This window comes from Staurois parvus, unplaced genomic scaffold (assembly GCF_062004578.1).
Source record: "Staurois parvus isolate SC_StPar_1 unplaced genomic scaffold, SC_StPar_1.0 ptg000124l, whole genome shotgun sequence".
Taxonomy (NCBI): Eukaryota; Metazoa; Chordata; class Amphibia; order Anura; family Ranidae; genus Staurois; species Staurois parvus.
Window position 1 is genome coordinate 539177 of NW_028317920.1, and position 24761 is coordinate 563937.

The window sequence follows — 24761 nt, forward strand, 5'->3', positions numbered from 1 at the left end:
CCATTTAGAACCCTGGCCCATGTGCTCTTTTAACATTATCAACAAGCTCCAAGGTCAATATCCCCCAGGAACCGATATACTTTCGCTGGTGCAACACAACCCATTATTTGATATCAAATTATATTTTAATTGGTTTTGTATGCCAAACTGCACTTGTGCAGCAAGTAGCTATAGATTTCCAAGACAGAATGGCATAGAGCTGAGGAGAGCTGACCACCTCTATGAAAGTGGCTTCAAAACTACTCTGCTCATCAAAGCTCTCAAAACAGAGCTGTCCCCTTCCAATCAGAAGCACAGGGATGTATGGATGCAAGGGCATCAGGCATTTATGCTCAAGTATTCTTTAAATTCAGGCAGCTTCTTTCCAGCATGAGAGGGGCCCTACTTCCTGACTTGTAATAAAAATAAAAAATAAAAGAAGGGTGGGATTCTCTAGATATCAATCAACAACACCATTAGAGTCAAAAATACAATATTTTATTGAACAAAACTAAAAATATACATATAGCACATAATGGACCAATGTGTATTTTTACATCACTTACTGAATATGTTGGTTGAGTTCAATCTAGGAAATACACTGCTCAAAAACATTAAAAGGAACATTTTGAAAACACATCAGATCTCAATGGGGGAAAATATCATGCTGGATATCTATACTGATATGGATGGGGAAATGTGTTAGGAATGTATGGATGCCCCATCATTTGATGGAAATGAAATTTTCAACCTACAGAGGACTGAATTCAAAGACACCCCGAAACTCAAAGTGAAAAAATGATGCAGCAGGCTAGTCTATTTTGCTGAAATTTAATTGCAGCAACTCAAAATGGTACTCAGTAGCTTGTATGGCCCCCACATGCTTGTATGCATGCCTGACAACATCGGGGCATGCTGTTAATGAGACAACGGATGGTGTCCTGGCGTATTTCCTCCCAGATCTGGACCAGGGCATCACTGAGCTTCTGGACAATCTGAGGTGCAACCTGGCAGCGTCGGATGGACCGCAACATGATATCCCAGAGGTGCTCCATTGGATTTAGGTCAGGTGAGCATGGGGGCCATTCAATGGTATCAATTCCTTCATCCTCCAGGAACTGCCTGCATACTCTCGCCACATAAGGCCAGGCATTGTCCTGCACCCAGGACCCACTGCACCAATGTAGATGCAGGAGCAGGGACTGACCGGGTATCATACAAGTCAAGCTATTGACAGCCCTTTTTTTCCTGAGTGTGCCAGACTCCCCCCCAGTACTAGAGGACCCATCACCATATAAATGTCATAGAAGCATCAGGGACGAGCAACAAGAACAGAGACCGTGCATCTATACCTTAAAAAGGGTCTGACCTGCCATCGTTCTCTGGTATGGTCTTATGCCCATTAAGCAGCAGGGCTCTTGCCAATATGTAAACCCTACATATGAGTTTTTTCTCTCTGAGTGCCAGGTGATAATAACTGCAGCAAAGCCTACATTAATGTCACCTCCCTTGGTCAGTTGCCAGTGGCTGCACATGCCTTTTTAGATCATAGGTATAGCAGACAGGTCAAACAACCTCTTTATTAATTATCACATAAATACAATAAGAAAATAAGGATGGTGTCTCAAAGCTTTTAAGTGTTTTCTTCTCAGCGGTATACAATAAACAAGAGGATTAGGAAAGAGCACAAAGGGACATTAGTTAGACCAGGATCTTCTTCCACAAAACGTTAAGCTCCGCAGACATGTAACAAAAGTGACTTTGTACACATAATTATAACTTCTGTGCTCTGAGTCAGTTGCTGGATGGAAATTACCTGGAGGTAAACACAACACAATATAAACACAGCAAAACAGACCTGTTGAAGGAGATTTAATATCTGCCAAGACATTTTTAACCCAAAGCCTTGCAAAATCTCATACAATTCAAAGTGTTTGTCAGCCTGGGGGCCAAGCCTGGTCCAACATCGATGTTCAAGCACCACAAAAGTTTTCTAATTAAGTTGCTAAGGATAAATGGTTTATTAAGCTTAACAAAAATTTGTTGTACTTTATAACTTTTATGGAGTATATTTGTGTGCTACAACGTTGTATATAATCAACATCTTTGTATTCAATCACTACACAGTCAGGCTTTTTTAAGCAAAATGAATCATGGGTTTTGTAAGAATCTGAATATTCAGTTTTCAATTATAATTGTGGGGTTACTTATAAATGATTTATATTCTTCCTATAGAGTTCAGAGGGCTGTCGATCGTACAAGCTCAGAAGGACTGGCCTCAAGTCAAGTTCTTAGCAAATTGTTGCATGTTTGAGCATGACTCTTCAGCTTAAGCCCCTGGTCACATCAAAGCCGATTTTAAAATTGTGCGATTTACAGTGAAGAAGCACGATTAAAAAATTGGGTGACCAGCCGATTTCAGTTGCAATTTGCAAGACATCTGACACAGATGTCTATGCAAATCGCAACAGAAGTAATGCATGCAGTACTTTAGAAATCGGTGCAGCTCTGACCAAGTCGGAACCGCACCGATATGACCACTCTAATAGCGGACAATAGGGTGCGACTTGGCATACGATTTGCAAGTCATGCCAAGTTGCCCCCGATGTGACTGGGGTGTAAGAGTCAGGGGTCATAGGTCACCTGAAGCCTGAAAATTGCTGCCATGTCAACTGTTTGACCTCCCACAATGCAACACAGCTCCTAAGGGCCATAGAAACAATCACTATTAAAAGAATCACTATGAGTTGACTAACTTTCTCCTATAAGGCCACTCACTTGCTAGTAATTGAGATTTTGCAACATTCTGGACAGCAAAGGAGCAACCGTTCTCTCTCGCTGATTGAAACAATCTCGCTTGTTAGCAAAGGAGGGACATCCATTGGGTAAATTGTAGCTGTAGTATTTTAATTCTGCTGCTGGCAAGGTGTCACCAGTGAGATGCTGCAAGGGTCTGAATTGCCAATGTGACTTATAGTGAATGCAGGGTCCTGAGTTTAGTAACACTTTATCTGGTCTCCCACAGTACACTGAACATGATAATGCAATTATTTTAGTAGACATAAACTGCTAAATACTTTTTCTCATCAGCAGTTAGAGCAGTCTTGTGACTTCTATAAGTATCAAGCAGAGTACTGGTTAAAACTTGTAGGCAAAGTTTTCATTCTCCCCTGACTGTCCTATGAGGCTGCAGTACCCCTGACCCTCTGTGTGAACAGTACTGCTTGGCCCTGTGCTGATCACAAGCACTCTCCCAAGAAAAAAAAACCTCTCTAGTAATAGACACCAAAATGAGCATGTGCAGCTTGCCTCCAAGGCTCTGTTCTATCAGCAGATGGATTGGGTACAGGAGAAGAAGGGGGGATCAGAGAAGACAAGATCAAAAGAGGTTTTATGGCAAATGAGTCAAATGAGCAAAAATGAGTCCCTTCTTCCATAAAACTTTACCTAACAATTTTTTATCACTGTTTGTCAATTTTGGTGAAAAGGAAGTGAACAGGCTTTTCTTTTTTTAAATCTTTGACAACATGCAGATAAAAAAACTAGAGGTAATTAAGACACACTGATTGAAATCTGTCCAGTTCATCAGGGAACAGTCAAGTTTCGACTGTGTCTATCTTTCTCTGTTCAACAGAGGCCAATTGTTCAGCAAGAACCGGCCGAATTTTGATCTGTGTGTAGCCCTCCCATTAGACCAAAGCCATTTGACTCCTGGAATAGCTGCTGCAGCGCTGATCAGTGTGTTCTGACGGTTGAAGGAAGGGGCACCTGATGGGGAACTTGTCTCCCAGCATTTCCATCAGGCCTACTGTCCAAGTTCAGACTTGCATCATTGGTTGCTAAGATGCTTGCAGCCTACGTCCTAGCAACCAATGAAGCAAATAAAAAGCACAATTATTATTATACAGTATTTATATAGCGCCAAAGGGTATGCTCAGCGCTGTACAGTAGCAAGGGGGACAGAACATGAGACAAGACAGTAACAATACAGTACACGAGGGGTTCGAGGGCCCTGCTCTTTCGAGCTTACCTCTCCACAATAAGACAGTTAACACACAACACCCCCCTGATAACTCTCGATCATCTCTGTATGCCAACTAAAGCTGGGTACACACTTACAGATTCCTGCATCCACACAAGTGACAAGTCCAACCTGATGGACAACTAGCCTGTCAGAGTTCCCCATCAGGCTCCAACCACTCCACAATTAAACTTCTTGGATGCTCTAAAACACTGAGCCTCAGTGACTGCCAACTCCTGCGATAAATTCATGTACCCATTCCCAATAGTCTATCTGTCTTAATAGAATCTGTAGCTAACAAAAACAATTGTGGTGCAGAGGGGCAACAGAATTTTAAGGGTGCTTATGTTTATTGAGGAATTTGTTTCATATAGAAAAGGGTCTTCGAACACTTGTGAAAAACTAAATCCGTTCTGTTTGCAGTACTCACGTTCACTTAGGACAGTGTTTCTCAACCTTTTTTCACTCAAGGCACCATTTAAAATTCTGCACAATCTTAAGGAACCCCAATCTAAAATGTAAAAAGCTATTCTACACACATCCACTACACCCAACGTTAGAGGTGATTTATTCTTCCAAAGCAAATACACCTTTGCACACTGGTATTGACTAGTATTTCAATGTGTTGCTCTGTTTCTCTCAATCACTCAGCTAATGTGACTCCAGTGGCGATGGAGAGGGGCAGGGGAGGGGCAAACAAGGATGATGTGCATTCACCCCATGTCCGTCCTCCTTATCAACTGATGATGTCATTGGTTGTTAGCATGCAGGCAGTTTTCACAATGAAAACCTGTGGCTTTGTGTACTAAAAGGCAGAATTGATCCACCTGCTGACTTGTATACAATTTTTGGGCATTTTGCCAAGGCACCCCTGAAGAAGCCTGAAGGTACCCCAGGGTGCCTGGGCACCCTGGTTGAGAAAGGCTGACTTAGGAGATGTCTCCCCCACAGTACCTCTTCTTTGCCACAAGATGTCCTCATTCATGTTTTGAGTACAGGGTGTCATGGATCCGCCCACTGAGGGGGCATCATCACGGTGCCCTGCAGTCACATTGTAATGACACAGAGAGTGGTACTAACATATAGGTGGGGATCCTGTGTGTTATATAACTGGAGAAAATTCTAAAAACATAAAACATTAAATAGGCACTGGGGACCTTTAGGGAGAGCCAGGAGTTGGCAACTACGTTGTACTTTTGCAGTTAAGGGCAGCCAGTGGATAAAAATTAACTGTGCTTCTATGAACAATATTAAATAATGTATCTGCTGTTGCTTTAAACCATTTTCACCCCTCCAGAAGCCTGCCTGAAAAATTCCCATAGCCAGCATTCACCCGTCCTGCCCTGTTGCTAGGATGTTACTGGCAGAATCACCAGGTTAAAAATAAATTTTAATGTGTGTATAATACTGCTGGAATGATGGAAGTGGGAATTGGTTTTGATGAATATACAATGAAGGGCGTTTTTCTTCAAGGAAGCAGATCCTTGGTAAAACTATAAAGGGCGTAATTTACTAAAACTGGGGCATCTGTGCACAGTACCCAATTAGCTTCTATCCTTAGCTTGTTCAGATCGGCCTCACTCACACTGGGAATGTCAAACTGCCCTTATATGAGTTTAGAGGACATTTCTAAATGCATTTAAATGCATGTAATGATTTTTTTCAATGGCGCCATTCACACTTTGGGGTTGATTTACTAAATGCAAATAGACTATGCACTTTGCAAAGTGCAGTTGCACTCTGCAAAAACAGTTGCTCCAGAGCTTAATAAATGAGTTAACATCCCTGGAGGTATTCCCAAGTGTAGCTCGGGGTAAAGTTTCAGCACCACAGCGGCAACCCCGAGCTACACTCGGGAATACCCTGCAGCGTTGCTCCGGGATTCCTTCTGCACTTACCTTGTCCTGCGCTCCCGCAATGTCCCCCCTGCAGCATCCCCGGCAATGTCCTCCGGCCGATCCCGGCATCTGTTCCGTTCCCTGCAACATCAGGACGTACAGGGACCGAACTGGTGGGAAATTTAAAAATGTGAAAAAGTGACATTCACTAAATACACTAAAATCACATAGTATAACATTACTGTATCAAACCTTTTCACATACATTTTGTCCCGAGTGCTTTGTCCTGTGCCCTGCCTGCATTTTTACTGTTCTTTCTGCCTGGAAACTGAGAAACGTTCATGGCGTCCAAAAAGCGTCCCTTTAGGTCAAAAGCGGTTTCAGACCGGCTAGAGAACAGCGATAGTAAATCAGAACCACTTGTAGAATTGAGTGCTAATGATTCGTTGGGAAATTCGTCATCAAACACTGAAAACGATTTTGCGACTTTGCTCAGTGATGTGCGAACTTGGCGCTCTATTTCAAATTTCAGCGTTTTTGGTTTGATTATACTATTGAATTAAATTTATTATTATTTTTTTATGATTATTTATTCAATTATAATTTATGATTTCGTGTTTCAAATTTTAACATACCCGGGATGTTTACTAGACTCTTGTTCGGACAGATTTCAGTGAATTATTCCTAAAAATTACAGGCCTACAATAAAAAAACTACATATTTCAATGCAAAAAAATGTACCACTTTGAGCACAGAAATACTCACATAATCAGACCGCTAGGGAGGTTAAGGATTCACTTTGCAAAGAATACCCAATCACGTGCAAGTGAAAAAGTGAAAATGAAAAAAAAAAACCTAGCATTTTTCTTGGACATGATTGGATGATGGAAGTCAGCAGAGCTTCTGCTCATTTACTAAGCTCTGGAGCAACTGCACTTTAAGGATGCAACTGCACTTTGTAAAGTGCACAGTCTATTCTCCTTTAGTAAATCAACCCCTTTGTGTTTCCCTGCAATTAGAGAAAATAGAATTCCGTTCAACCAAGATCTGATTAGACACCCTTAGACCTCATGCACACGGGGTGTTTAGCCTTGGTGCATGGGGCTCTGGCATTTACCCATGGATGGAGGATACAGGGAGAGGTCTTTGAGCCCCCCAAAAAATTAGAATGTAGTGTCAGAAGAGGCGACGAATGTGAAGGAAAAGCTGAGAAATGGATTCTTCATTGTTTCAATATTTATTGCTCACAGAATAGTATAAAACACTGTCAAAGTATTTCGTGCCACTACACTGGCCACTTCCCCACGATGGTGAATAAAACACTTTAAGCAACTGTGTTCTGACTCTCCTGCTGTTTATAAGTGTGCTGGGAGGACATATGGGCACTGCCCAGCCCTACTGCCAGCAGCCTGTCAAACTTGCCAGGTGCACCATCCAGCCTCGTTGCTGCCGGCAGCCTATAAAATTCTATAAAAGGCTGACAGCTGCTGCGACTGGAAGGTGCACATAGCTGTACTTACATTTAGTGCAGTGTGCGCCCAGAGACAAACGCCCAGAACACAAGGAGTCAGTGCTTTCGTCCTTGGGTGCATACTGCCGTAATAGAGGTACCACTAGCTGCACTGTCCAGTCGCAGCAGCTGTCAGACTCTCATAGAATTTTATAGGCTGTCGGCAGCAATGGGGCTGGATGGTGCACCTGTGTCCTCCACCTGCCGCTAAACACCAGAGCCCCGATCATCCCAGTGTTCATGGGGCTAAACGTTGCCAAGCACATGAAAATGCCTAAAAATGAAAATGTGCATGAAAATATATCTGAAACATGAACATCTAAATGCACGAAAAATTGAACTCGGAAGCAAAAATGTAGTTTCTGCTTCCCAGATCATTTCTCCTGCATTTAGAACATCTAAAAGTCATAGTGCAGGTGTGAACGAGGCCAAAGATTGCTATCTTTCTTATCACAATAAACAAATCATTCAGCAGACGATCATCTCTTAGGCCTGGTTCACACCTATGCAGGTTTGTAGCCCGCGTCTGCGCAGACACGGGAGCCCATTCATTTGAATAGGTTGTCGTGCCTGCGTTTCTTACAGGAAAGAGGTTCCTGCTCCTTTCTAAAAATACAGTGGCCAGGAAATCACATGCTGCTTTTGCACCATGTGATTTTCCTGTGGTTTCTGCACCCGCAAATGCGCTGCATTTCTAAATGAATGGCAGCCCCGTGAATTTTCAAACAGTTGTTTTTTTTTTTTTAAGTCCGCGAACGTGCGAAAAACGAAAAAACCCGTACGTGTTCACAAAAAATGTGCAAGTACAAAACACCATACAAAAAAGTGCACTTAGGGGTGTGCTTTGGTCTTCCCCGAAGGGGATGGACCTCTACCCTGATCCCCTGGGGCACAAAGCTCCTGACAGGGACAAGGTTCCCATTTGGTCCACCTAGCCAAAAGGCCTAGCGGACCACCGTTCCTTGTGGCCAGCCGAAGCCAGCCACTCAGTACTTGGCCAGGGGGTTCTCCCGAAGAGAAAACCCCCTAGGGACAGGGGAGGAAGGAACCAAAAGGCTGCACATCCTCCCCCTAGACTTCAGGGTAGGCCCGAGGACCCACACCCTCCATCCTGTGAGGAAATAAAACACACACATAAGAGTGAAAGTGACAAATGTGGGAGAAATAATAAATTAAATAAATAAAAAGTGGTTGTGCCAATTGTGCACAAACCAGGCCCTGAGGCCTGTAGCAAGAATTGCCCCGAACTTAGCCAGAAGGCCTGGTCCCGAGGGCGCTGTGCAGAAAAAGTGTTTGAACACAGTGACCATGTGCCTTTTCAGACGTTTGGGTCCCACACCCAAGTGTTACTAAGAGCACCCCTGAGGCGACCACTCAGGGGGCACTGGTTTGCGGACTTTCTGCCTTCCCGGCCCCTGGCCAGACAAGGTAGATCCGTTCAAATCAGGAGGAACTGGGCCCCTCCGGTCTTCCCGGGGGAATTACTCCCGGGCCCCAACAGCCTGTGGGCGCCTCGGTTTCTGTTCCAACCGATACTAGCCTTCAGGACCCCCATCATACCAGCAGGGGTACTATACAACCAGTCATCCCCGCAAAGCTAGAATGACTGTGGAGCACCCCTACTGGACACTGATAAGAACAGATACTACACTTGATCTTAGCCAAAAGGCCGAGAAGCGAAGTGAATTTTCAAACAGTGCTTTGACTGCAGGTGGTTGGTGGTGTGGGAATCGCATCCACAACCACTCGCATATATGTGAGCCAGGCCTTAGGCCTCATGCACACTTAGAGTTTGCTCAGCTCCTAGCAGGAGAAAAACTGCTTAAAAACATGCCTAAAACTGCATTTTGTATACCCGTTTAGGCACGTCAAGAGTTTGGGTATTCATTCATTTCATTGTCCAGAATATTAATTTATTCTGGCGATTGGAATGGATGAACACTCAACTGCTAAAGGCACCTAGTGTTTAGGAACATTAGATGCGTTTAGACATGTTTAGACACATTTACATGTGTTCAGGCATGTCTAGCATTTTTTCTATCCAAAAGATCTGCTCCTGAATGCGCTGGTTTTTTTTTCTGCCTGTAAATGTTCCTCTTCTAATACTGTACGCCTGTAAAATTACAATATAGTGCCAAAAGTATTAGGACACCCGTCCAAATCATTGGATTCAGGTGTTCCAATCACCTCCATGGCCACAGCTGTATAAAATCAAGCCCCTAGGCATGCAGACTGCTTCTACAAACACTTATGAAACAATGGGTCACTCATAGGAGCTCTGTGACTCCCAGCGTGGTACCGTGATAAGTTGCCACCTGTGCAATAAGTCCATCTGTGACTTTTCCTGGCTACTAAATATTCCACAGTCAGCTGTTAGTGGTATTATAACAAAGTGGAAGCAACTGGAAACAACAGCAACACAAAGTGGTAGGCCATGTAAAATGACAGAGCGGGGTCAGCATATGCTGAAGCGCACAGTGCGCAGATGTCGCCAACTGTCTGCAGAGTCAATGGACCTCCAAGTTATGTGGCCTTCGGATTAGCACAACAACAGTGCGTAAAGAGCTTTATGGTTGCATCCAAGCCTTACATCACCTAGTGCAATGCAAAGTGTCGGATGTTGTGGTGTAAAGCACGCCACCACTGGACCCTAGAGCAGTGAAGACATGTTCTCTGGAGTGACGAATCACGCTTCTCTGTCTGGCAATCCAATGGATGTGTCTGGTTTGCCGGTTGCCAGGACATCGGTACTTGCCTGACTGCATTTTGCCAAGTGTAAAGTTTGGTGGAGGGGGGATTATGGTGTGGGGTTGTTTTTCAGGGGTTGGGCCTGGCCCCCTAGTTCCAGTGATGAGAAATCTTAAGGCGTCAGCATACCAAGACATTTTGGACAATTTCATGCACTCAACTTTGTGGGAAGAGTTTGGGGATGGCCCCTTCCTGTTCCAACATGACTGCATACCAGTGCACAAAGCAAGGTCCATAAAGACATGGAGGAGCGAGTTTGGAGTGGAGGAACTTGACTGGCCTGCACAGAGTCCTGACCTCAACCCGATAGAACACGTTTGGGATGAATTAGAGCTGAGACTGTGAGCCAGGCCTCCTCGTCCGACATCAGTGCCTGACCTCACAAATGTGCTTCTGGAAGAATGGCCAAACCTTCCCACAGACACCCTCCTAAACCTTATGGACATCCTTCATGGAAGAGTTGAAGCTGTTATAGCTGCAAAAGGTGAGCCAACTCAATTTTGAACCCTACAGACTAAGACTGGGATGCCATTAAAGTTCATGTGCGTGTAAAGGCAGGCGGCCCAATACTTTTGGCAATATAGTGTGTATGTGTACATGGACACAACTAACATGGAGGGTGCGTTTACAGGCAGAAAAAAAACATCTAAACGCCTGTAAAAGACAGCATTTTTTTAAGCCTAGAGTGCATGAGCCCTAAGATGTATATTTTGGAATGCCTAGATCATATCACTTAAAAAAGTATGTATATGAACCACCTGCGCTACCCAAAATTTACATATATGATAATCTAAGATAAGGAAGCAGCTGTCACCTGACTATACACCTGGATAGAATACAAGGGAATTGTATTGCGCAGCACCATTTTTTTCAATTCACTTAAAAAAGTTTATTGATTAATGGCATCAGATATAACCAACGCGTTTCAGTGGAAAAGCCTCCCCCTTCTTCAGGGCCTGAGCAATGGCAGTTAGTCGAATCATCTTGAAATGCACTATAAGATCTAAATTAAGGTTTGATAGAGAAAAGCATCTGCTTATGGCTCTAAGAAAGCCCTGCTCGTGATAATAAGGAAAAAGGCTTGAAAAAAATTAAAGATAATACAGCTGCCTCATCTAGGTACTGGTAAGCTGATATATCTGTACATATAATGTTTGTTTTTTGGATTTAGATGCGGTAAAAACTATTTATCACAAAATTATGTGTGTTGATACTCCTGTAGCCAAAAAGCTAATTTTCGCAGGCAAAAACATTCTGTCCTTAATCAAATTTCTGAGGGAAGAGCTACCTCATACATAGTCTGTGTTGCCCATAGTAACAGATCAGATTCCCCTGTTCACATTCTTCTATGGAAGACTACACAGGAAGTTCAAGTTGCTATGGGCAACAAAGGCCTTCTGAAGTAACATGTACCTCAGCCAACTCTTTTTTTTTGCTTTTTGGCTTTAAATATGCAGAAAAGGCTATTTATTACAAAAAAATGTGCACTGATATTCCTGTCACCAAAAAGCTAATTTTCAGAGGCAAACAATACGGTCATTAATCAAAGTTTCCAAGGGAAAATGTGCCTCACGCAGTCTGGGTTGCTCATAGCAACAGATTGGATTTCCCTGATTTACATTTTGCTAAGGGAGACTGCACCAGATGTTTGGGTTGCTATGGGCAACACAGACCTCCTGAGGTAATATGTACCACAGGCATTTCTTAGAGCAGAGATAGTACCTGCCTTTGAAAGTTGGTTTTCTTTCACCATCTCTGGCTGAATGAAAAAAAGAATGGTAATACAGTCACCTCATATAAGGACTGGTAAGCTGATATACAGGTACCTGTACATACATCTTTTGTTTTTTGGCTTTAGACGCAGTACAAGCTGTTTGTCACAAATATTCATGCGTCAATTGTACTGTCAACAAATAGCTAATTTTCTGAGGTAAAAACATACTGCCATTAATCAAAGTTTCTGGGAAAAGAACACACAGTCTGTGTTGCCCATAGAAACATACTGGTATCCCTCCTATTTTATTTGTTTATTTATTTCAGGTACTTATATAGCGCCATCAATTTACGCAGTGCTTTACATATATATTGTACATTCACATCAGCCCTAACCCTCAAGGGGCGTACAATCTAAGGTCCCTAACTTACATTCATATACTAGGGCCAATTTAGACAGGAGCCAATTAATCTTCCAGCATGTCTTTTGGAGGGTGGGAGGAAACCGGAATACCCGGAGGAAACCCACGCAGGCACAGGGAGAACATGCAAACTCCAGGCAGGAGGTGCCGTGGCTGGGATTCGAACCAACGACGCCGAGTACTGCCAAGCGGAAGTGCTAACCATTTAGCCACTGTGCTGCCCTATGGAAGACTGCACAGGAAGTTCAGGTTGCTATGGGCAACACAGGCCTTCTGAAGTAACATGTACCACAGACATGTTGGTCAAGCACCCACTGCCAGCTGAATTTCACATTCTGCTATGGGAGACTACACAGGAAGCTCACGTTGCTATGGTCAACACGGCCTTCTCAGGTAGCTTGTACCTCAGTCTCCTCTTCTAAGAACTGGTAAGCTGATATACCTTTACCTACAATTTTTGCTTTTTTGGCTTTAGATGCAGTAAAAGCTATTTATCTAAAAAATTGGTGCATCAATATTCCTGTTACCAAAAAAGTTAAAGTGTTACTAAACCCACAACAGTGAAATCAGTCTGTATATGCAGCAAAGCATGCTTGTTATACTCGCTGTGAAACCTAAGGGGTTAATCTTCTGCACTGTGTAAAATCGCTGCTTGCTCCTGTCTTCTCCAATCCTCCCCTTCTTCCGGTGCCCCCCTCTGATCTCCTGATAAGACATATCATGTGGAGACACTCTGCACATGCTCGGTTTGGTGTGTAGGGAGGGATTGCTATGGAGGGTTTTTTTTTTCTTGGGAGAGTGCATTTGATTAGCACAGGGCCAATCAGCACTGTCAAGACAGGGGTTCTGGATCCTCCTAATGCAGGAAGAAAACTCCTCCTACGAGCTTTATCCAGTGCTGTGCTGGACACTGATAGAAGTCACAAGACTGCTCTAACCGCTGATGAGAAAAGGTATTTAGCAGTTTATATTTACCAAAATAATTGCATTTCCAGTGTGTTCTGTGGGAGACCAGATATAGTGAATGCAGGGTCCGGGGTTTAGTAACACTTTAGCCTCCCTGGCGGTATTCCCGAGTGTAGCTCGGGGTAAAGTTTCAGTACCAAAAGCGGTAACCCCGAGCTACACTCGGGCTTACCATGCGGCACTGCTCCGGGATCTGTTCATCACTTACCTTGTCCTGCGCTCCCGCGATGTCCCTCCTGCAGTGTCCCCGGCAATGTCCTCCAGTGGATGCCAGCATCTGTCATCTGGGTTCTGTCCCCTGCGAGCGTCGGGACGTACGGGGGACGCAACTAGCGGGAAATTTGAAAATGACAAAAAGTGACATTCACTAAATACACTAAAATCACAGAGTAAAACATTACTGTATCCAACCATTTCACATATATTTTGTCCCGAGTGCTTTGTCCTGTGCCCTGCCTGCATTTTTGCCGTTCTTTCTGCCTGGAAAATGAGAAATGTCCATGGCGTCCAAAAAGCGTCCCTTTAGGTCAAAAGCGGTTTTAGACCAGCTAGAGAACAGCGATAGTAAATTAGAACCACTTGCAGAATTGAGTGATAATGATTCGTGGGGGAAATTCATCATCAGACACTGAAAACGATTTTGCGACTTTGCTCAGTGATGTGCGAACTTGGCGCTATATTTCAAATTTCAGTGTTTTTGGTTTGATTATATTATTGAATTAAATGTATTATTATTATATTATTATTTTTAATGATTATTTATTAAATTATAATTTATGATTTCGTGTTTCAAATTGTAACATACCCGGGATGTTTACTAGACTCTTGTTCGGACAGATTTCAGTGAGTTATTCCTAAAAATTACAGGCCTACAATTAAAAAAATACATATTTCCATGCAAAAAAAATGTACCGCTTTGAGCACAGAAATATGGACATAATCAGACCTCTAGGGAGGTTAATTTTCTGAGGTAAAAACATATCCTCATTAATGATCGTTTCAGAGGGGAACTACCTCATGCAGTCTCTATTACCCGTAGCAACACATTGGATTCTACTGTTCACATTCTGCTATGAGAGACTACACAGGGAGTTCACAGGTTGCTTTGGGCAACACAGGCCTTCTGAGGTAACGTGTACCACAGCCCCTGCTTTTAAGGACTGGTAAGCGGATATACCTATACATACAATTTTGTTTTTTGGCTTTAGATACATTTTAATGCAGTAATGGCTATTTGTAAAAAAAAAAACAAAAAAAACATACTGTCATTATTCAAATTTTCTGAGGTAGGAACTGCCTCACACAATCTCTGTTGCCCATAGCAGTAGATTGAATTCCCCCATTCACACTCACCTTTGGGAGACTGCACAGGGAGTTCAGGTTGCTATGGGCAACACAGGCCCTCTGAGGTGACATTTACCATAGAGAATTTGATAAAGTAGCGACAGTACCCTCTGCATTTGAATGTGGGTTTTATTTCACATTCTGCTATGGAGAATACACAGGAAGGTCAGGTTGCTATGGGCAACAAAGGCCTTCTGAGGTAACATGTTCCACAGACACTTTGACAAAGCAGAGACAATACCCTCTGCCAGTTTTATTTCATATTCTGCTATGGGAGACTACACAGGAAGCCCAGGTTGCTATGGGCAACACAAGGCTTCTGAGGTAACATGTTCCACAGACATTTTGATAAAGCAGAGACAGTACCCTCCACCTTTGACGGTTAGTTTTATTTCACATTCTGCCAAAAAAAAGTAGATTTCATATTCTGCTATTGGAAACTCCACAGGAAGAACTGCCCCACACAGTTTGTGTTGCCCATAACAACAGATCGGATTCCCCCATTCACATTCTGCTACGGAAGATTACACAGGAAGCTCAGGTTGCTATGGGCAACACAGGACTTCTGAGGTAACATGCACCACAGACATTTTGATAAAGCAGAGACAGTACTCTCCGCCTTTGAAAGTTGGTTTTATTTCAATGTCTCTGGATGAATGAGATGGTGTAAGCTAGAGAGAAATCCATGAGATACGTCGACATGTGATCGTCTTTCACACTCAGCCCGCCGGGGCCCCCAGAGGTATAAGAGAGTGTGGTAACCCCTGTGCTCGGTGCCAGGTTACACAGCCGCCTGACGCTCCCCTTGCTGTGCGAGTTAATGCTAAGAGAGCTTCAGACCTATCGGCTCCAGGGGAATAATTGAATAAGATTTAAAACCCAAAAGGAAAAGGAACATCTTTTAGCAGGAGATCAATAGTATCAAATGCACGGGCCAGACAATTGCAGGAGTCGGTGCTCGAGACGTGCGCGGCTCCCACAGACCGCGCTGTTAAACATGAACCTCGATAAAGGACACAAAGCCTTTTTATACGTATTGACTAAACAATAACAAGGGCTTTTTCTAAATAATACATCACAAACAGCGCAGGATTTGTGCGCCTGGCAGCGCGGTAGAAGAGGAACAAGGACTCGCTACAATGGGAAGCGATATAAAAGAGCTAATATTCATGAAACGTGAAATCTGACATGAATAGCACTCATGAGATACTGGCTCATGGGGAGCTGATAAGCTTCATTCTCATGGATATTTGCCTAGCTCCAGCAGAACAAAATGGCTACTAACTACTATCTACAGGGAAGAGGTACAGCACAGGGGCTGACTGAATTGCTGCAACCACCCAGGAAACACACAATTAAATGCAAATTAATTTACCTGTAGAAAATAATTCCTGGTGTGAGTAAGAAAAAAAAAACAGCCTCTAGTTCCTTGATACCAAACCTGTGGCACAAGAGCCATATGTGGCTTTTTGGTACTTGCTGACCCCAGCAGTCAGTAATGTGAGAATTGATTTGTAAAGGGACAGCAATGGCACTGATGTCTAGCAGTCTCTTGTAGCAGGTTCCCAAACTCTGTCTGTATCCTGCACCACGTCCCCAGTCTCCAAGCACGCTTGTAGCATGTCCACAGTCTCTGACCATTTTCTGTGGTATGTCCACTGATGGTCTTTTGTAGTACTTTATGTATTTGATGCTGAACATGATGGTGTTTGGCAATGTCAAGGGCCACAGCTTAGGCTCTCTATACCTCATGAGTTTACAACCACTGCTCTAGATCAGGGGTCTCCAAAAATTCAAAACAAAGTGCCAATTTACTGTCCTTCAGACTTTGGGGAGGAAGGGGGGACGACTGTGGTGAGTGGGAGTAGAGAATACCCTAGCTTTGGTGGGTGGAGGAATAGTCTCCTATCATTGTTATTAGTGGAGGAATAGTGCCCCATCATTGGGTGTCGGTGGGAGGAATAGTGCCCCATCATTGTTTTCAGTGGGAGGAATAGTGCCCCATCATTGCTTTCAGTGGGAAGAATAGTGCCCCATCATTGTTTTCAGTGGGAGGAATAGTGCCCCATAATTGTTTTCAGTGGGAGGAATAGTGCCTCATCACTAGTATCAATGTTAGGAATAGTGCCCCATCATTGGTATCAGTGGGAGGAATAGGACCCCATCACTGGTGTCATTGGGAGGAATGGTGCCTCATCACTGGTGTCAACTGTAGGAATAGGAACCCATTATTGGTGTCATTGGGAGGAATAGCATCCCATTGCTGTTGTCATTAGGAGGAATACTGTTTCATCAGTAGGATAAATTATGCCCCAATGTTGATGTCAGTGGAAGGATTGCTGCCTCATTGTTCATGTCAAGGGGAGCAATAGTGGCTCATATTAGAGGGAAGACAAGTGCTCCATGGGCCAGATAAAGACAAGGAAAGGGCTGTACAGGCCGCAATTTGGAAACCACTGCTCTAGATGGGGATGACTACTGGCCTCATACCAAAATTTGCACCATTGGCCAGACCAACAATTTGTACATGCATTCAGATAAAGGAAAATGTAAACAAGCTCATAAGCCCTGGCAAAGTGACTCCCACACAGGCAAGCTCCCCTCACTGGGCACCCAACAACTTAGAAATACAAAAAGGAGTGCCAGACCAAAAACGGATTAAAGTGTCCAAGAGCAAATTCACACGTGCGGTGCGGATTGAAGCTCAGGTTTCACAGTTAATTGATACAGTAGCTGTTCACAGGTTCATGTCAGGTTTACATCAGGTTCAGGACAGGATTAGCTCAGGATCTTATCCTGTTCACACATATGCAGTTTAGGAATGGTTCTCATAGAAGTCAATAGCCTGTAATCCGCACCTGAACCTCAAGCCACTGCTCAGAAATCGCACATGACTCTTTTCAAACCACACTGAATCCAAACCTGTCAAGCACTAGACATATGTGAACAGGCACCATAGGAAACAATGGTATTTCACATGTCATGTGGATTGGATGCGGTTCAAACCGCATCCAATCCGCATATATGTGAACAGGCACTTAAGGAGTCTGGAAGACTCCTGTTGGTCAATTACACTCATGGGAAACATCAATCTGACATGCTAAAAAACAGGTGCTAACTGGAATTGTTTCCAATTCCTCTCCACTGACATAAATAGGAACATTTAGCCAACATGACCGTCCATGTTTATTAAGTGCTCTGCCTTTACAGGTGCTGGATAGCTGTTGGATGAGGCTTGGACATACAGACGTTATAATCTAACCTTAAAGGTTTGAATACAGCAACAATCACAGTATCACAGTATATCTTTGGTCACCAAAGGTATGTACCCTGTTAAAACATTTACTTGACTTAATGAATCTTGCCCGTTTCCTTTCCACAGCACCTGTTGGTGACTACCAATATGTGTTGCATTGTTACATTTGGCTGATAATAGTCCTATAAAATGGAAGTCACTACATAATCTGGCTGTTTTAGGCTGGATTGGATGACAGTCTCATGTATATGTATCCAGCAGGTACTGCTAGCCAAACCACTCTTGTGTTGGGACAATTGGTTAGGTAGGCTAGAAATTTAGTTTGATTGTCATTGGTTTCCTCTATATAAGCCACTGGGCATGTACCCCCATCCTTTCCTTATTTTATTCAGTAGCTGGACAAGAGTTTTACCAGAGATTTCTATCTTCCCAACCCATCTCTAAAGCTCCACCTGCATTTTTTTATTGATTTGTATAAGGTGCAATACAAAAATACAAAATAACAAAGGACTACCAGTCCACGCAGGGCAGAGTCCAGCAAGGGGAAAAAACAAAGTAAACGATTAGCTAAAACCACTGTATCAATAAATACAATAGTGTCATGTGCCTGGCTCTAGCACAAGGACAACGATGCAGAGATACTAGATTTTGAGGTCGACTCATACAATAAAAATGCACTCCAGATCAGTTCCGGATGCATTTCTGCATGCGCATTTTTAATGCTAAACAACTTGTTCACTCCCTTATTATCTCACTTCAGGACTACTGCAACTCCCTTCTCACCGGCCTACCCCAACACAGGCTATCCCTGCTTCAGACTATCCTATACTCAGCGGCCAGACTCCTCCACCCTACCAACTGCTCCGCTTCTGCCACCCCCCTCTGTCATTCCCCCACTGGCTTCTGATTGCCCAACGCATTAAATTCAAAATACTAACACTGACATACAAAGCCATTCATAACGCTGCCCCAAACTACCTCACCGACCTGATACCCAAACACCACCCAACCCATACTCTTCGCTCCTCACAAGACCTCCTACTTTCTAGCTCCCTGGGCTCCTCCTCCCATGCCCGACTGCAGGACTTCTCCAGGACTTCCCCTATCCTCTGGAACTCCCTACCCCAATCCATCAGACTGTCACCTACCCTCCTCACCTTTAGCGCACCCTGAAAACCCACCTCTTCAGGGAAGCCTACCCCACCCTCACTTAACAGCCGATCTCCTCCACTCCTCCTACCACTCCATCCCCTCCTGTACCACTATCCCCTCCCTCCTAGATTGTAAGCTCGAAAGAGCAGGGCCCTCGAACCCCTCGCGGATTGTTTTGTTACTGTATTGTCTCATGTTCTGTCCCCCACTATAATGTACAATGTTGGGCAAACCTTTTGGCGCTATATAAATACTGTATAATAATAATAATAATGTGTTTTTGATGTGTTCTGGTGTGTTTTTTGTTTTTTTTAATGCTCTAAGTTTTTTCAAATACTTTTTTCTCTTTTTTTTTCCTGTCTTTTGTCATTGTATTGGGGTCTGGAGCATTTCTAATGCATTCCGGTACGTTTTTGATGCGTTTTACCTTTCAATACAGTCCAGTGCAGGGAAAATGCAGCATGTTCTTCTTGTTCTGGAACTGTAACGCCCTGGAACTGACAGCACTGGTGTGAATTATGCCATTGGAAACCATATAACCTACTTTCCATGCATTTTTGATGCAGAAGAAAATCACACTGGACTGCATGTAGTGTGAACTGGCCCTTAAAGTATTAGAATATCAGTCAGAAATATACTGAGCTGAAATAAAAAGAAACAAAAAATAAGGTCAGGTGTCCACTGGCGTAGCCGTGCAGAATTTATTTAGCCAGCAGAAGCATACCTTTTGAAATTTCCTCGGGCAACCCCTATTGTTGTATGTAGCTTTGTACAGAGGCAAGTTATTATTCATCAATTGTATCCAAAACTGAACTGTAGGAGAAGGATTCTTTCAGCACATGATAACGACCTTTCTGACATACCACCAGCATTTTTTATATATACCTTTTTTTCCAAGGGTATACTAAGCATTCCATTGAGGTCATGAGTCCTTGTTGGTCTTCTACTGGGTGCAGACACTCAGATGTTGCAAGGGCAGTCCTTACTGCTGTACAGTGCTTAGTGTAATGATGTAACATAGTGCATTATGCTCTGAGCCCAGGCTGCATGATGATACTTTCCCAGGGGGTGGGTCCATGGCACCCTGGGTTTTGAGGAAGAGGGGAGAAACACATTAGTCGTCATTGACCCCCAGAAGACTGAGGACAACTAGTGATGAAAAAGTATTACTGCAGGGAACACCTCTGGACCATAGATAAATATTTTAAATGTCACACATGATTAGTTAGTAAAATTATACCCAGCGGTGTTCAAGGTACAATCCACCCTTCATTCACATTTACATACGTATTGAAGCACGAAATGCTCGTCTCTTGAATGTTAAATAAAAATAAAAGTGGAATTCTACTTTAATACATTCACAATTCAGATCAATATGTACAGTTCTTAATAGCAACCAAAATTCATCTTCACTTATCCGACTCGAGAATGGTGAAATCTGATTGGCTGATTTACAGTAAATCGCTGCTCTTAGCATTTCATCTCATTCCATGTGTTATTGGGTAAGCCTGTGCCCAAGCAAGAAAAAGTATGATACGCATTACTGTCTCTAGATAATAGATACTGATCTGTAAAAATATCTCCCATGGACAAACGTGTTTATAAATGTATTCATAAGTGTGTCTTAGAAACGTGTCTGCATGGGCGATCACTCATCACTGTCTTACAGTATCCCTTTCCACAGAACAAATCAAATACATAGTCAACTTTAATGTAATTACATGGTAAAATTTCCTTAGGAGGTGTGTGGCGGCTGCTAATAACAGTATAATTCACACGTCTTTCCCTGGCGACAATTGTCACTTCTGCGCGATAATTTACCTTGAGATTATGCTGGTGACATCACTCACGTCCAGCGAGCACTCTTCATCATTGAATGGACAGTTGGTGGCTAATGTGGGATGAGAACAAGACTGATTATTATCCTTTAAAGAAGAACTCTGGCCTTACAACAAAGCAGAATACTGCAAATAATAAAGAACTGCTGAAATCACAAAATACAGCCAGTTAACAATTCAAGTGTTAACTCCAGCTAAATTCACAGATAAAATATATATATGGGAGATGTCTGACTTACCATAAAAATCTGTATTTCTGTCCATACGGTCCTGGGATTTTCAAAGCTCTGCCACATAGCTCAGTCTGGTCTAGCAGAGAAGGAGACCTGATTTTTGTTTCTACTGCAGTTCAACAACACTTACAGGTTTTTTTCCTTCCTCAGCCTGTTACAGGACAGTGTAAAGAAAAAGCAGCAGACTGATGAGCTAATCTCTCTGACACTCTGCTCTATTCATCTATAATCACATTCTTTGTTAACACTGAAAAAAGCAGTGCAACCAACTGGCTCTTTTTGCTGCCTTTCCCTCTCCCAATCTGAGCGCCACTGCCAGAAAAATATAACATGTCTAGCTTTACTGCAGTTTAAAAGTCAATGTCAATGCATCAAAACCCATATAACATGCATTTTGATGCTTGGATAACAGGGAGTTCAATGCTTGGATGCCTTGGTCCAGACATTCTCAGCTAGGGTTCCTCCAGAGGTGTCCAGGGGTTTCTTGAGCTGTGTCTGATTGACCTCCCATTTGATGGTGCCTGCATAGTTGTAGGGCAAATGTCACTTGGCAGAGCTAGCACCATTGATCTTTTTACCGACCTGAAAGGGTCACCAATATGATTGTACAATCGATTTTAGATCTACCAACAACTTTTTAGTGCAAGGGCCTGCCTGATTGGATAAAAATTTATTGGAATGTTAGGTATGTCCTCATATTACATAATTTTGGTTTGATTGTATAAAGATTGTATGGTTATTGTGTAATGTGTATGTTGACCCTAGGAATGGTATTCAGACCAACATTGTAAGGGTTGTATTCTTCCAAATAAACACCAATATAAGAGGATTTCTTTCAACCGATCGCTGTTTTAATAGGCTTTAGCAGGAGTTCCCAGAGACCTGAAAAATATTTTATGGGTTCTTCAGGGGTAAAAAGGTTGGAAAAGGCTGTCTTAGTCGATGGCTATTAACTCTATCCACTCCAGATCTTAATTAAAATAAATGCTTTGGGAACATGTATCAATAACGCATGTCAACTCACAAAAGGAAACACAAACTGACACATGATAACACTGCACCTCTGCACACAGGCATAGATCTAAACTTTGGAGCAGACGTGCCCTTTTTTATAGAATCTGTCCTCTTTTTTTTACAGCAGTAATAAACCCCAAACAAAAAATGGAATATATTACAGCTTACCAGTCGTTAGATGTGGTGGCTGCATTCATTTTTTTTTTTTTTTAGACTTTTTCCCCTCTGTTTTAACCTGGTGATCTGGTCAGTAACACACCTTCTGTATTAGAGTGCCATCACTCTGGATGAAGGAGCACAGCGGGCACCTTTGGACAGCAGCATTGTTAGTCTGAGGGGAGGGAAGTGCTAGATGGACTATTAGATTTAGATACACTAAAAAATTGAAGCTGAACTCCAGCTATTACTTTCTAATCAGTTACAACACACAGTTTTTTTTACTTTTTGGGACAAATATTTTACATAAATAAAAGCTGATCATTGTAAGAACTCATGTCAGTGTTACATGGTTTTTCTCATTCCTGTAACTACAAGAGAGCTTTTACTGAAAAACAACAGATTTACTTGCTGGATCACCAGATGAAAATAGAAAAAGTCTAAAAAAGGAAACTAATGCAGCCATCACATCTAAGAATTGGTAAGCTTCAATATAATAAATATTTGCTTTGAGGTTTAATATTGCTTTAATACTGACACCTGCTTTGCACCATCCAGAGTGAACATGTGAGCCTGCCATGGCCCCCATCCCACACTTTAGGAAAGAGTGATGGAGTGATATCCCACATTGTGTCACAAGATGGCGCCATGCCCTTGTATTTTTGGCCTCTGTAGAAAGCCACAGATAAGTCTTTAATATGCTGAAAAGAAACTTCTGCCTGATTACTGATCAAGAAATTAAAATGTGCTCGGCAAGAACACAACGTGACAGTGTTGAAAATGAACAATATGTCAGTCTGCAGTTAAATTCCTCGCTAATGTATACCAAATGGACACTCGCGTCTTTCAGAGCATCAATGAACAGTCATTTAAATATGCCAAACGGCTGCCGTAGATTGATGACATTTTCATTAAGCATTCTCTTAGAAAAGTGTTTGCCGCAAACAACAAAGAAATCTAACAGCCACAAATAACTCAATATAGCAGAAAAAAACATTTTAAAAAATTATGAGTAGACAAGATACATGAGGTCAGAACGCTGGGTAAAAATACATGTTTAAAGATGGATGACTGCTTTTCATGCTAATGAAAGACACTATTAAAAGGCCATAAACATTTCTACAAAAAAAAAATTGGAGTGATTAAAGGGTCAGTCCACCTTTAATGAATACCCCACTGGCTTTGTATATTTTCTGGGAACTCTAGCCGTGAAATCCCAGCACAGTTCTCAGCTCCACCCATTATGAAAGCTATTTGCTCTTCTTGATGAATTTATCATTTAGTTCAAACAGAGATTCTGGCTGTTTCTCTCTTTTTGTCTTGGTTCACAGTGATGCGACTTATCGTGTGACTTGATGCAACTTCCAAAAAAAAAAAGTCAAAACATATTAATTTTAATGGGTGCCATCTTAATCAATGTGACTCAAGTTGCAGTGGCTTAAAAAGAAGTTCCTGAACTACTTTCCTGCATCTTTGGTGCATGGATTGTCCTAATCTGTGTGACTTTGAAGTGTCAGTATCTGACTTCAGAGTTTCTAACCAAGCCAAAGTCACATAACATCAAAATCACGTGAAAATCGCATTGAAGTTGCAATTGAAAGTTACACAACTTTCAAGTCGCAGCAGTTTGAACCAAGCCTTAAAGCTGGAATCAAGGCGTACAGCTAACTTGCAGAACATTTTCCATTATGTTCAGCCACTATTCTGATCATGGCACCCCTGCTAGGCTCTAGGTTGGTGACCTCACTTTTCTCCACCTTAGCTATTAAATGCAGATTGGTCACCACTCCCCTCTTGTGTTTTAGAGTTGACAATAAATCAAAAAATGAGTCAGCACATTGGTAAGGTTATCACTCTGGTCTGTCCTCTAGGCAGTAAGATGCCAGTACTAGACTGACTGCACTGTACAGTATATTAGGGTCTGGCTTACAGTGCTCCCTAGGTTTATTTACAGCAGTACTGGGGTTTGGTGGTTAGCACGTTTGCATGTTCTCATGCTTGCACTCCAAAGACACACAGGTAGTCTAAATAGATCCTGTCCATATTGGCCCCAGTATGTATGCATGTGGGATAGAGACCTTAGATATATTTATTTATAACAGGTATTTATACAATAAGAAAAACAGCAGAGCGCAATCTGGGTGTAGTATATTAACGTACTGTATTTATTCAGGTGAAAAGACAAATGACAACTCACGTTGCGATAGTTAAAATCAGGCTCATCATATGGTAAGGACCTCCGATGGACAGTCTCACAACAACAGGGAATTCCAGACCAGGATAGAAACACTAGATGGATGGATACACCTGCAGGACCAAGAGAACAGCATTATTGTATTGAGAAACACTAGTAAATTGGCAACTCACATGAGAAAAAGAAATGGCACTTTTTGTATGTAATACGTGAGCGGTCGGATCATGCATCTGGAATGGGGAGCCTCTTCCTAAAACTTGCAGCCTGGAAAGTCCAGATGTCAGGCTGGATGACAGCTTAGATGAGGAAGTGGAAACCAACAAGATGGCAGAGGGCTTCTGTGAGATGTAGAGCAGACCGGAAGTGATGTCATCGGA

General features: G+C 42.6%; 1 protein-coding gene and 1 pseudogene across 11 annotated transcripts in view; both read right to left on the reverse strand.

Annotated features, from left to right (window-relative positions):
• Positions 1-455: 455 nt before the first annotated feature.
• Positions 456-24761, reverse strand: part of LOC149467065 (uncharacterized) — a 53609-nt gene continuing 29303 nt past the window's right edge. For 5 of the 11 annotated variants that reach the window (XR_016312023.1, XR_016312019.1, XR_016312020.1 and 2 more), the window contains exons 2-7: positions 24388-24497; positions 20771-20840; positions 19835-20033; positions 19674-19762; positions 19377-19591; positions 456-1795 (exon numbers count right to left, since the gene is read on the reverse strand). Coding sequence is in view for 1 of the 11 variants with exons in the window: in XM_089672265.1 (XP_089528391.1) it covers positions 1677-1795; positions 5899-6008; positions 20771-20840; positions 21027-21051 (324 nt within the window). In the remaining 10 variants the exon portion in view is untranslated. The other 6 variants (XR_016312022.1, XR_016312025.1, XM_089672265.1 and 3 more) reach the window with 6 other exon arrangements.
• On the reverse strand, positions 8867-9029 carry LOC149467066 (U2 spliceosomal RNA; annotated as a pseudogene).